The 13,217-nt window shown below is 44.3% G+C and overlaps 1 protein-coding gene across 4 annotated transcripts in view; it reads left to right on the forward strand.

The window, feature by feature from the left end:
• Positions 1–13,217, forward strand: part of ZBTB40 (zinc finger and BTB domain containing 40) — a 77,296-nt gene that overhangs the window by 34,549 nt on the left and 29,530 nt on the right. For all 4 annotated transcript variants that reach the window (XM_013974543.2, XM_013974525.2, XM_013974530.2 and 1 more), the window contains 2 exons: positions 4,992–5,746; positions 6,203–6,336. In XM_013974543.2, coding sequence (XP_013829997.2) covers positions 5,065–5,746; positions 6,203–6,336 — 816 coding nt within the window. In that variant the 5' untranslated portion in view covers positions 4,992–5,064. The remainder of the gene's footprint in view (positions 1–4,991; positions 5,747–6,202; positions 6,337–13,217) is intronic.

Raw genomic sequence — 13,217 nt, forward strand, 5'->3', positions numbered from 1 at the left:
CATATTTCATTGTTGAGATGTACCACAGTTTATCCATTTACCTGATAAACGATGTTTTGATTGGTTCCAAGTTTTGGCAATTATGAATAAAGCTGCCGTAAACATCTGCGTGCAGGCTTTTGTGTGACCGTAAGTTTTCAGTTTGTTTGGGTAAATACCAAGGAGCACAACTGTAGGATCGTATGATAAGAGTATGCTTAATTTTATAAGAAACTCCTAAACCATTTACAAAGTGCTGTACCAGTTTGTATTCTTGCCAGCAAAGAATAGCGGTTCCTGTTGCCATCCATCCTCACCTGCATTTGGTGGTGTCAGTGATTTGGGTTTTGGTGTTTCTAATAGGTTTTCTTTGCAATTCCCTTATAACATATGAAGTTAGACATCTTTTTATAGTCTTACTTGCTATCTGTAGCTCTTTCTTGGTGGGATGTCTGTTAAGGTCTTTGATCTATTTTTTAATCAGATTGGTTTTTTTTTTATTGTTGAGTTTTAAGAATTCTTTGCGTGTTTTGCATAATAGCCTTTTAACAGATGGGTCTTTTGCAGATATTTTCTCCTAGACTGTTGCTCTGTGGCTTGTCTTCTCATTCTCTTAACATAATCATTCACAGAGCAGAGGTTCTTTAAGTTTAATGAAATCCATCCTATGTGTGATTTCTTTCAGGGATCATGGCTTAGGCGGTATATCTAAAAAGTCGTTGCCATACTTGAGTTCATCTAGGTTTTCTGCTGTGCTATTTTCTAGGGGTTTTATAGTATTGTGTTTTGCTTTTAAGTCTGTGATTCGTTTTGAGTTAAATTTGTGAAGGTTGTGTCTATTTAATAGATTCTTCTTTTTTTTCACATACGGACGTCCAGTTGTTCCAGCCCTGTTTGTTGAAAATACTGTCTTTGCATCGCACTGTCTTTGCTCCGTTGTCACAGGTCACCTGGCTGTATTTTTGTGGGTCTGCCTGCCCTTCTGCGGGTCGCACACTGTTTAGCTTGCTGTGGCTCTGCCGCTGAGGATCGAAGCTGAGGGCTGAGCAGTGTGAGTCCTCCTGCTTTGCCCTTCTACGCTGATTCTGAGTTGGCTGTTCTGGCTCTTTGGCCTCTCCATATAAACTTTAGAATCTGTTTGTTAGTACCACAAAATAACTTGCTGAGATTTTGATTAGGATTGTTTTGAATTTATAGATCAAGTTAGGAAGAACTGAAATCTTGACACTGAGTCTTCCTGTCCATGAACATGGAATATTTCTCCATTTACTCAGTTTTTCTTTGATACATTTCCTCAGAGTTATATATATACATGTTATATATATTTTGTTAGACTTATTCTTAAGTATTTCACTTTTAAAATTTTACTTTTTGGGGTGTAGCTGAAATGGGAATGTTTTAGCTTCCAATTCCACTTATTCATTGCTGATGGGGAAAGCAATTAACTTTTATATATACCTTGTATCCTAAAGTTTGCTATTATTAGTATTAACTTTTTTTTATCAGTTCCTTCAGATTTTCTATATACCCTCTCATCAGACGCCATGTCATCTGTGAACAGGCTGTTTTGTGCCTTCCTTCTCATATGTACACCTTTACTTTCTCCAGAATGATATTGAAAAGCAATGGTGAAATGAGACATCCCTGCCTCGTGACCGTTCCTAGGTAGAAAGCTTTGACTATAATCGATACGCGTCTTTTAGTGGGTTTCTGATAGACAACATGAGATGGGTCTTATCTTTTGGTCCACTCTGACAGTCTGCTTTAACTGGCATATTTAGAACACTGAGGTGGTGAGGTGTGAGGAGGAGGAAGTGTGTGTCACAGGCAGTCGGTCTCAGTCTTTGGCAAGCCTGTGTCCCGGACTACGAACTTCAGCAGCGCTTTACCCGCCGCCCGCCACCCCTTTAAGGGGCTTAGGATGACTAGAATGGGCTGAAGTTGGGTGTTCCCCCTCCTCCAGTTAGGTTAGACTCTGGTAAAATATTTTCTCCTGATTCTACACCTTGTTGAGAAGAACAGAATGCTTTGTCATATTTTAAAATGATTACTTTCTCCTTCCTCCTGCCAGAACAGAAGGGAATTCTTCTCCAGGATATGCTGTTAGAACTCAGTAGAACTCTTGGAGTTAAAACTCACAAAATTATGCCTCCATCCCTCTGGGGTTTTTAGCTCTAGACTTGTCCACCCTGAGCCTCTATCAGTTTGTCAACTTAAGCTTAGTTTTCCTATCCTGGTGCTGTTTCCTATGAGCTTCTGCTGGTGGCTTTCTCTCTGAGGAGCTGTGACTCTGCCTGTCTCTCCAGTTTGGGGGCACTGCTTTTGCCCACTGACTTCACTTCTCTGACAGAGCTGAGAAGCGTTGTTGATTTTTCCGCTTACCTTTTCACCTGTTGTCAGGGTAGAATGGTGACTTTTAATCTCCTTACGTGCCAGACGAGAAACCTGGAAACCAGAAGTTGGAGATATTTTCACTTCTATTTGTCAGTTTTAAATGTGGGAAAATAAGGAAATAGTGGTAGAGTGATAAGGTAGTCATTCTCCTTCTAACAAAGGCAACCGTTGTTATTTTGATAAACGTCTTTCCAACCTTTCTGTAGTTTTTAAAAAATTTATACAAGTGAGATTATCTAGTTTTGCTATCATCATAATATCCTCAAACCCAAAACAGAACTGGATGTCTCCTTCCCTAAACTATCTCTTTCGTGTTATCTGGATCCTTTTGGATGACTCCCTCACCAAACCAGGAACCTGGGGATTGTCTCTGACTCCCCTCACATCTCTTCAGACCCTGAGTCATGACAGTTACACTTCTAACTATTTTTGTCTGCCTCTCTCTCTCCCCTCTATTACCGCTTCTGCTGGTCAAAGCCCTCAGTGATTTTTCCATGAACTTCTGCAGTAATAGAGCCTGACTCTAGCATTATCCCCTTCATATTCTACACACGTGTCACTTGGATGATATATTCCCAAATGCGTATCTGGCCACGTGACTGTCCTAGTTAAAGTCCCTCATAGCCGTCATTGACTCCTCACTGCCGTTGGGCTGAATCCAAGCCCCTGAGCATGGTCTGTGTGCCTCTCTGCGGGCGGAACCTTGGCCTACCCCTCCAGATTCGTGTCCTGGCACTCCCTGTCCCCTTCTTTATGTCCCACTATCACTGACCTCGTTATGGTCCCGCCTCCTGAACCTCCTTCCTGCCACTGTGAGATGTGTTCTTATCTGTGTGCTTCCCGCAGGCTTCCCTGCTTGGAATGCCTTTTTCCCGTCTCTTTTCACCTCATCAGTGCCTATTCATTTCTTAGGCAGGTTAGCTGTTAGCTCCTCCTCAGAAACCTCACTCTGACTTTTGGATATCCCTGTTCCCCAAGCTGGGCTTCTAGGTACAAATCTCTATCATTACATTTCTTCTCATTCATTTATTCATTCCACCAACTAACAAACAGTGTTCGTGTTGGGCAGAATTTTAAGCACTGGGATACAGCAGACAATGAGGGGGGAAAGCTCCGCTCCTAACGGAGTTTGTATTCCTAGTGAAGGGAGGTACCTAATAAGTAAGTAATAAAAACGTGTCAGTAGCTATGATGGAAAATAGAAGAAGAGGGATGGAACGTTCTGAGGTTGGAGAAGAGGCCACTGTTTAAAGAGCATGATCAGGGAAGGCCTCGTTGATCTGTGGCCTTTGAGCAGAGCCCTGATGGGCGCGGGAGTGAGCCACACACGCATGTGAAGAAACCTGTGCACAAGTGTGCTTCGTGTGTTCCATGAGCAGCAAGTAAGGCCTGGTGCTTTCAGCACATGGGTGAGGGGGAATGGGGCGGAAGATGAGTTCGAGAGCTAATGACAGCCAGCGTCAAATTCTGGCATTTGGCTTTTACTCTGAGACCAGGAACCACGGATTCTTTTGTACAAAGTGACGGTACCTGACTATGCTAAAAGATGACCTTGATTCCTGGGTTGAAGATAGAGTTGGGTAGAGAGAGGTCGGGCTCGGAATGGCAGAGGCACAGAGACCAGTTAGGACGTTGTTGCAGTAACCCAGATAAAAGGTGATGATGGCGTGGGCTGACCAAAGTAGAGCCAGGGGAGGTGGTGATTAGTGGTTGGAGTTGGGATGTATTTTGAAGATAGAGCCAACAGGATTTATAAAGCCTTGGATAAGGGACATGAGAAAAAGCAGGAGTCCAGAATGATTTCCAGGTTTTGTATCTGAACAACAAGAACGGACAGAGTTGCTGTGAAGTAGGGGGAAGATGGCAGGGGAGCTCGGATTTAAGTTTGAGAAGCTGATCGGGCCTCCAGTTGGAGATGCTCAGTAGGTAGCTGCAAGTGTGCATCTAGGGTTCATTGGGAGGGTCTGAGCGAAAGAGAGAAATCTGAAAGCTCTGAGCATCTACATGTTTCAAAGGCGTGGAATGAGATGGGAGAGAAGATAAGATGTGAGATGACAGTCCTGGAGCAGAGAAGACTGCAGAGGCCAGAGCGGTGCAGAGGCCCCTGCGCAGTGCAGGCGCAAGCGAGAGATGCACCTTAGAGGGCGGGGGGTGACGGCCCGTGTCCAGTGCTGCAGGCAGGCCGCTGCACTGCAGACCTGTTCATGGGTGTTTGTCTCCTCGGTTGGCTGAGAGCTCGAGAGCAGACACCTTTGGCAGTGTTGTGACTGACAGTTTTGAAATCAGTGAGACGTGGGCATGCCGTTTAGTGGCTATTTTTCCTTAGGCTGGTTCTCTCAGTCTCTTTGAGCTTCAGTCTCATCTGTGAAATGGGAAGGTTAGAGTATCTTGTAAGGATCAAATGAGATCATCCAGATGGCACACCAAGCAGAGTCCCTCTCATGCAGTCAAACCCATACCAGTTATCATAATGATTAATTCAGTGCACCCAGCCCTTCCTATTCAGCAGCATTTGCTGAATGAACCAGTGAACTGCATGTTCATCTTAATATTTCATTCAGGGCATTTCCCTGTGTGCTTGTGAAGCATTAACATGGCATTTCTGGGGGTTCCTCCAGGATCGCGTGCTGACCCTCACCAAGCGTTTCTGGAAGAAGAGAGGAAGGGGGTTCCTCGGACAGAGCTGACACGATGGAGCTCCCCAACTACAGCCGGCAGCTGCTGCAGAGGCTCTACACACTGTGCAAGGAGCAGCAGCTCTGTGACTGCACCATCTCCATCGGGACCATTTACTTCCGGGCCCACAAGCTGGTCCTGGCTGCTGCCAGCCTCCTGTTCAAAACCCTGCTGGACAACACAGACACCATCTCCATTGATGCATCCGTCGTGAGCCCCGAGGAGTTTGCCCTCTTGTTGGAAATGATGTACACCGGCAAACTGCCTGTGGGCAAGCACAACTTCTCCAAAATCATCTCCTTAGCCGACAGCCTACAGATGTTCGACGTGGCCGTTAGTTGTAAAAACCTTCTGGCCAGCCTCGTAAACTGCTCTGTCCAGGGTCAGGTAGTGAGGGACGTCTCCACACCACCAGAGCCGTCCAGGAAGGAGTCGGAGAAGCCTGAAACGGAAATCCTTTCCTCCGAGGGTACTGGAGAGCATGGCGCTTCCCCGGAGGTCTCCGCTCCTCCAGGGGGCCCCATGAGAGCGGAGGTGAAACACGGGGTCCATGCAGCGGTGCAAGAGATGAGAGCGGATCCTTCCGCTGCACAGGAGGTTCAGAGGCACACAGACACCCCAGTGGCTCAGTCAGCTGAAGTTTGTCCCTCCTCCCCTGTTGTACAAACCTTTAGGGAGGCAAAGGGAGCAGAACAAGGTAATACTCACTTGATCGTTATTTTGTAACCTGTCCTTCTATTATGGACTCAGTGACCTTTATGAGTTTTTTTGTTTCATTGATAAACTTGTCAAAGACCACTGTTAGATTGGAAACCAAGATCCAATGCAATAATCGTACTAGGGCATTCTTCTTTTAAGCACGTCTGTGGTTTTAAGTGTTGGAAGCCTGAAGGTGAACCACAGAGCAGAAAAGCAGTATTGTATTGAAGTAACCATGTACCGTTTTTTATTTTTACCCATTATCTTAACTAGGATGAAGATGACACAAAGGAGGAAGCTGTAAGAAATGGTGTTTTCTGCTGCTCATAATTGATATGTTAAATACCATTTATAAATGCAGTGTGTGACCTAAAAGTTCTCAGCTTACGCTTGTAAAAATCATTTCAAGTAATCAGCCACTGATTGTTTAAATTTTGTTTTGTTTTACATTCAGAGTATGAGGGGGAACATTACCAGCTGAATTTTCTTCTAGAAAATGAAAAAATCTTTTCAGATGCACTCTTGATTACCCAGGATGTTTTAAAAAGACTAGAAGAGTGTTCAGAAATTAAAGATGTGCAGAAGCAGGTAGGTACATGAGTTTTATTTGTTTGCTGGTTCCGTGTTCTCAGGATAGCATCAGGTATCAGGGTCTCAATTTTTTTCAAACCTTAAGTTTTTTTTTTGGCGGGGGAGGGGGAGCCATTTACCTGCTAAAAGGACAATCTTACAAAAGTGCTAGGCAAGGTACTTTCAAAACAAAGACACGTTTTGATCACTAGGTGAATCCCCAGTGTTGAACCGGGATGCTTAACTGAGGTTACCATTTCCTCCTGATTAATCAGGGATAAAATGAGGCAGAAGGTAGTCACAGATAACCCGAAATCATAGATCAAATAATAGAAAACAAAATAATCATAGATACTGAAAACATGATACAAAAAGGATTTAATGTAAACTTACATAGTAAATTGCATCCAGTTTTTAGGAATACATTTGCTATTTTCAGACAATAACGAAACTTTTATTGAATACTTTTCCTGTGCTATGCTTGGTACATATGTTAGTTATCTCATTTAATCCTCACAAAGATCATTGAAGTGGATACTATTTTATTATTTTATATCCCTGTTTTATGGATGAGAAGAAGTATCTCAAAGAAGTGAGATAGCTTGGCCAAGGTTGCAGAGGTCATGAAACTAAACTCTGAGCAAGAAATCAAACCTAAGCGTTCTGATGTTAGAGCTCTTGTGTTACGCACTGAGCTATTGCCTCCCAGCGGGGTAAAAATGATACATGTATGTCACATATGTATAAATGTTCAGTGTTGCCTGCAGAAAACTGGCAAATGCTTATCATCTCTGTTACTTGGTTGGCATTTTCTGTTTTTTCATCATCTCGGTGAGACGCATCCCCACCAGTGGGCTCCCTCACTACCCGGCTCCTCACACCTGACGGTGCAGGACTGACCACACGGCCACTTAGGACTCCCTTGCTTCCCCTTTCTCGTGGCCTTGCCCCTTATTCTGAGGGCTGCTGGCAGAGTGAGTGGGCGCTGCCCTGCAGGCTTGCTCATCTGACTGGTGTGTCTGGTGGGGAGGCCTCCTCTGGTGCTGTGGGCAGTTTAGTGGCCATTAGTTACTGCTGGTGACTGAGTTGGTAAAGAATCCGCCTGCAGTGCAGGAGACCCCGCTTCGATCCCTAGATCGGGAGGATCCCCTGGAGAAGGAAATGGCAACCCACCCCAGTATTCTTGCCTGGAAAATCCCATGGACAGAGGAACTTGGTGGGCTACAGTCCACGAGGTCGCAAGAGTCGAACACGACTTCGCGACTAAATCACCAGTTACTATTCATCCAAGCAATGCACGCCTTCTACTGTTTGAATAGTTCCCTAATTCATACAAGTTGCTTTTTATTTTATTGTTTAACTTTTAATTGGAGGATAGTTGCTTTATAGTGTTGTGTTGATTTCTGCTGAACAATGCAAATTGGCCCTAAGTGTGTGTGTGTGTGTATATATATCCCCTTCCTCTTGAGCCTGTCTTGCTCTGCCCCACCACAAGTTACTTTTTTGAAAAAACAAATTCAAGGTCAAGTGTTTACCACAACCATGGTTTACTGACAATTGGCTGTAAATTGTTTTCTTGAGAGAGAAACTGTTTGCAAGACTGCGTGGACCCTGATGACTCTCGTAGGGGAGGTTTCAGATTGTAAATCCTTGGTATTCTTTGTACTGATTATGCAGAAGGACATGATGGTTTTATATTTTTGCACTTGGATGTTCTCTTAACGGTCCAGTCCATCATTTTTGTCGCTAGTTTGTTACCTCGATAGCTTAGAGACACACCTCTTCGCTTTCTGTCATGACTTCCTGTCCACTAACTTGGGTTACAAGAGGGGCATCATCGCTCCTTAGACCAGTAGGCCTCAAATTATTAGTGCCAGCTGTGTACTCACTCAAACTGTGTCTGATGCATTTTTTTTCCTTAACACTGGTACCTAAAAGTGTCTGGCACATAACAGGTGCTCAAAAAATACTTGCTGTACAAGGATTCATTCAGCACTTCCCCCTTCTCCTTGCCCTAATCCTTTGATGGCAACAATGTTAATAGTACTTTGCAACAACACTGATTCTCCCTGGGTGATCTTTATAGGATTATGTTATTCCTTCCTCAGTTTTAGAGGTCAGAGTAAGAGCTCTACAAAACACTTGGTGGCTACACTTAAAACTTATTCTGTTTTATTCTATAATAAATTGTTCAGCTACAGAAAGAAAAAGGGGGAAATACTGTAAGAACATAAGATTAAATTAAATTAAACATAGAGTTGGAGGAGGAATTCCTTGGTGGACTTGCCGCTTCCACTGCAGGGGTCCCAGGTTCAGTCCTTTGTTGGGGAGCTAAGATCTGGAAAACCGTGTGGCAGCACAAAAAAAAAAAAAAAAAAAGTGTATATATGTAGAGCAAGCAAGCAGGAGAGAGTTAGGAGTCCCTGCCTTGTGCCTGGGCCCCGGACACTTCTTTCTCTCTCTTTCTCTCTCATACTCTCATTTCTTTCAGACAGTTTGAGGTATGATTGACATACAACAAAGTGCACATATTTAAAGGTTGCAGTGTGCTAAGTTTCGAAACCTGAAATCATCATCATAGTCAAGATAGTGACCATGTCCATCCCCTCTAAAAATATTTTCACGTCGCTTGGCAATCCGGCCGTCCTGCCCCTTCCCACTCATTCCTTGGCCATCCGGCCGTCCTGCCCCTTCCCACTCATTCCTTGGCCATCTGGCCGTCCTGCCCCTTCCCACTCATTCCTTGGCAATCCGGCCGTCCTGCCCCTTCCCACTCGCCCCTTGGCAATCCGGCCGTCCTGCCCCTTCCCACTCGCCCTTCCCCAGGTGACGCTGGTCTGCTTCCTCTCTCGATGAACGTGCATCTTCTCAAGTGTTACATAAATGGAGTCCTGTAGTCTGTGTTCCTTTTGGTCTAGCTTCTTGCATTCAGCGTAACTATTTTGAGGTTCACCCAGGTTGTTGCATATTCATTCCTTTTTATTGCTGAGCAGGTTCCATTGTATGTATATACCATTTATTTATCTAGCTCTACTATTTACTAGCTCTGGAGTAGAAAATGGCACCCCACTCTGGTATTCCTGGCTGGAAATTTCTGTGGGCAGAGCAGCCTGGCAGACTATAGTCCATAGGGCCGCAAAGAGTCAGACAGGACTGAGTGACTGAGCGCGCGCACACACACACCCCATTTACTAGCCTTGTGACCTTCATCAGCTTAATCTCTGTAAGTCTTGATTTCCTAATTTGTAAAATTTGGGAGTGTTATCACCTGCATCATAGGGTCATTGTGAATTAATTAAGATTTATGTAAAACTCATACTAAAATGCCAGGCACATAGAAGGAGCTCAACAGGGGATGACTGCTGTTGTTTGCTGATACATTAACTCAGTGTTTGTGGACCCAGTCAGCCTTGAAACTCCTTTTTCACTTAATGCCTTGTAATATCCTAGTACTGCGGTCACTTCGTTTGACATGAGATGGTTTGCTGTTGATGTTTAAGCTTAATTTGCAAGTCATGCTTTCAAATGGGTGCCATTACCGTTGAAAGTAGTTTCCTGACCTGCCTGTGTAGTGTCTCACATGAAGCCATCAGTCTCTAGAATAACAATTCAGTGTATATAAAAATGATCTTGTTAAAATGTACGCCTCCAGACCACATTTCCAGAGTCTGAATCTTACATTCTGGTAGAGCTTGGGAATCTCCATCTTGAACAAGTTTCCCGTGGATGGCTTTTTTGGTACCTCTAGACTACATTTTGAGAAGCGTTGCTGGAGAAGTTAACGGCCTACAAAATTCTTAATGTGTGATGGCAGATGTCACAGCGTCGATGCTGACAGCTCTCAGTGTTTTGAGGAGTTGCTGAATACCCATTTTCCCAAGTGTTATTCTTTGCTTTCCTCTTGATTCAGCAAATATTTACTAAGCAACTGGTATGTGCCAGGCATTGAGCTGGTTACTTGGAAAAAACATAAATAAGGCTGGATCCCTATCCTTATAGAAGGTCTTGACAACAAAGAAATCCTGGCACATAGGCATTCTGCATTTCAGCTACAGTTTGTTTGCTGTTGTTCTGTTTATACATTTCTAGCTCCCAGATAGCTTTGACTGTATTTTTTGTGGGTGGTGGAGGTGGTGGTGATTTGGTTAATCATCATCACATTAAAAAAAAAAAAATTAGCTTGGGCCTCCCTGGTGGCTCAGTGGTAAAGAATCCGCCTGCCGATTCGGGAGACACAGGTTCGATCCCTGGTCCAGGAAAATCCCACATCCTGCAGAGCATGTAACCCCGTGCACCGCAGCTACTGAGTGTGTGCTCCAGAGCCCAGGAGTTGCCACTCCTGAAGCCTGTGCAGCCTAGAGCCTCTGTTCCACAAGAGAAGCCGCTGTAATGAGAAACCCATGCACCACAGCTGGAGAGTGGCCTCTGCTCATTGCAACTAGAGAAAAGCCCACTCAGCCACAAAGAGCCAACACAGCCAAAAATAAACTAATAAAGTTATAAAAAAAAAGATAGCTCAATGTTAAAAATAATTTACACTTAGATGTGTAATTTTGAGGCCTATTAAGGTTATAAGTGATATTCTGATTGAGATGGACCAGTCAGTTCCTTTTTTTTTTTCCTAAAACACAGATACGAGATAGGCAGTTGGCCTGGATTGAGTTAAGGGAGGACGCATGAACCAGTGTCCTGACTGTTTTATTTCCTGAGATAAGTGATGAAAGGTGGCAAAGCCATTGCCTGAGCAGTGATTGCAGCAACATGAGAAGAGGCTGGGCAGCTTGACTTGTGTGAAACCAAAGCCAACACTGATTAAGGAGAAATCTCTGGGGTGCTGGGATGGGAAAGTGTCTTCCGCTTGTCTTTATCTCAGTGAAGTATCTCTGACCCATTAGAAAAAGCAGGTACTGACCTAAAGGGCTTCTGGCTGAGCTGAATAAAAGAAAAGCGTGAAAGTGTTATTTGCTCAGTTGTGTCTGACGCTTTGCAACCTCAGGGACTGTAGCCCCCCAGGCTCCTCTGTCTATGGGATTTCCCAGGCAAAAATGCTGGAGTGGGTAGCCATTTCCTTCTCCGGGGATCTTCCCAAGCAAGGGATGGAACCTCCGTCTCCTGCAAGGCAGACAGATTCTTTACTGCCTGGGACCACCAGAAACTTATACTTTTTTTTCAGCTTTTATGCTAAAACTTTAACTGTCTGCTTTCTTCATTCCTAGCCATGGCCCTGCTTTTTAAATCATTGTGTACATAGCAAAGTGAGTCTGACTAGAATAAGGAGATATCTCTTTCTACTACTGATTTCCTTGATGTTTGATCTGCTTTTCACCTAAAGTTCTAGAAAGACTTCCCAAACCAAAGGCCTGGTAGCATCCTTTTTTTCCTTCACCTTTGTTTCGAAGGCAAACAACATTGAAGGCTCTTATGTGAACCTGGTATTTTCAACTGTGTCATGACCTCAAGGGTTTATTAAGAAGTGCAGGTCTGTGTTTTGTGGGCTGTGCTCACTGACAAAATTAGGTTACTTTCTTGAGAAGTGAAGGGGTACAATTCACTTTACAGATCTATGAGAGATAAACGTAAGTTGTTTTTTCAAATATCTGCTAATTATCAAGTCTAAGATATGCAGCTATAGCTCAAAGGGCTGGTGGTCTTATGGGAAGGGAATTTCATTCAGTTAAACAAGTATTTATTAAACACCTATTTATACCAGTCTCCGCACTAATCATTGAGACCAGGAGGAATGGTATAGATTGTCTGGAGGCTAACCAGTGTTCCGTCTGATGTTGATCCTAATAAGTCCAATAAAATCCAGTGAAATGGATTTGGTTACACTCAAAGTCTGGAAGATGAACCTTGTGAAAGAGGTGCCAGGTCAGTGAAGTGAGCTGGCGTTTCATCCTGGTATTCTGCTCACCAGCCATGCAACCCTGGGCAAGTTACTTCGCCTCTCTGACTCTCCTTTAGGTAGTCGTGGTAATGCCTGCAGGCCCTGGCATGAGGAGTAAAGTAGATGGCATGTATTGCGCGGCGTCTGGGGTGGCACTGAGCTGTCGTGGTGTGTCTCGTTGTTACCCTTGTCTGGCCCTCAGCATTCAGGGAAGGCCTGAGCAAACAAGAGTATGGTGTAACCCAGACAAGTCCAAAGGCAGTAGGCAGGCAGTTGGGAAAATAAGTAAATGCCATTAAAAGATCTGAGTGTGAGGGAAACATTTTTTTCACAGACAACAGAGGGAAAGAAAACTGTTCCGTCTTGAAATATATTGACCTGTATTTCACTCATAGATTAAAGTTCTTTGAGTACTTGTGTGACCATGAATTGGTATGAATTTATTGAAGTGCTTTTAACTGTAAGAATCAAAGGGGTTCTAAATGTCTGGTTGAAGAATAAAATTCTGTTTTGGTTCATTTTCCTAGAGTTCTGTTCCATGATAGCAATCAGTGAGTTCCAGCCTGTTGCAATATGTGACACCCTTCTGTTTAGGCAGATTCCCTATTTCCAGAAAAGGGCTTACTCTGCTGTGGAGCCCCAGGCAGCCTAGGGCGCTGATGGAGCTAACAGTTAACTGCGCTGGCTCTGATGCAGGTCTGCAGTAGGTTCTGGAAGAAAGAGAAGGGAGCAGGGCCGTCCCGGCAGCTGACTGCTCACTCCTGGCCCTTTCATCAGCCCAGCCCCGCTTCTCTTCCCAGATGGCCACCCTGGTGTCACTGCTGAGCAATGAAGTTAACAAATGTTTTAATTTCACTGCTGAGCAGTTCGGCAGAGGAGGAGACGGTGGTGAGGATAATGAGCAGCACGTCAGATCCCACCATTGATGAAAGCTTCTCCTCCCCACCAGCTGAAATGATAATGCAGACAAATTGGATGCTGAGAGAGGCGGACCTGGGATATCCGGAGAGCT

The sequence above is a fragment of the Capra hircus genome, chromosome 2 (assembly GCF_001704415.2).
Source record: "Capra hircus breed San Clemente chromosome 2, ASM170441v1, whole genome shotgun sequence".
Classification (NCBI taxonomy): Eukaryota; Metazoa; Chordata; class Mammalia; order Artiodactyla; family Bovidae; genus Capra; species Capra hircus.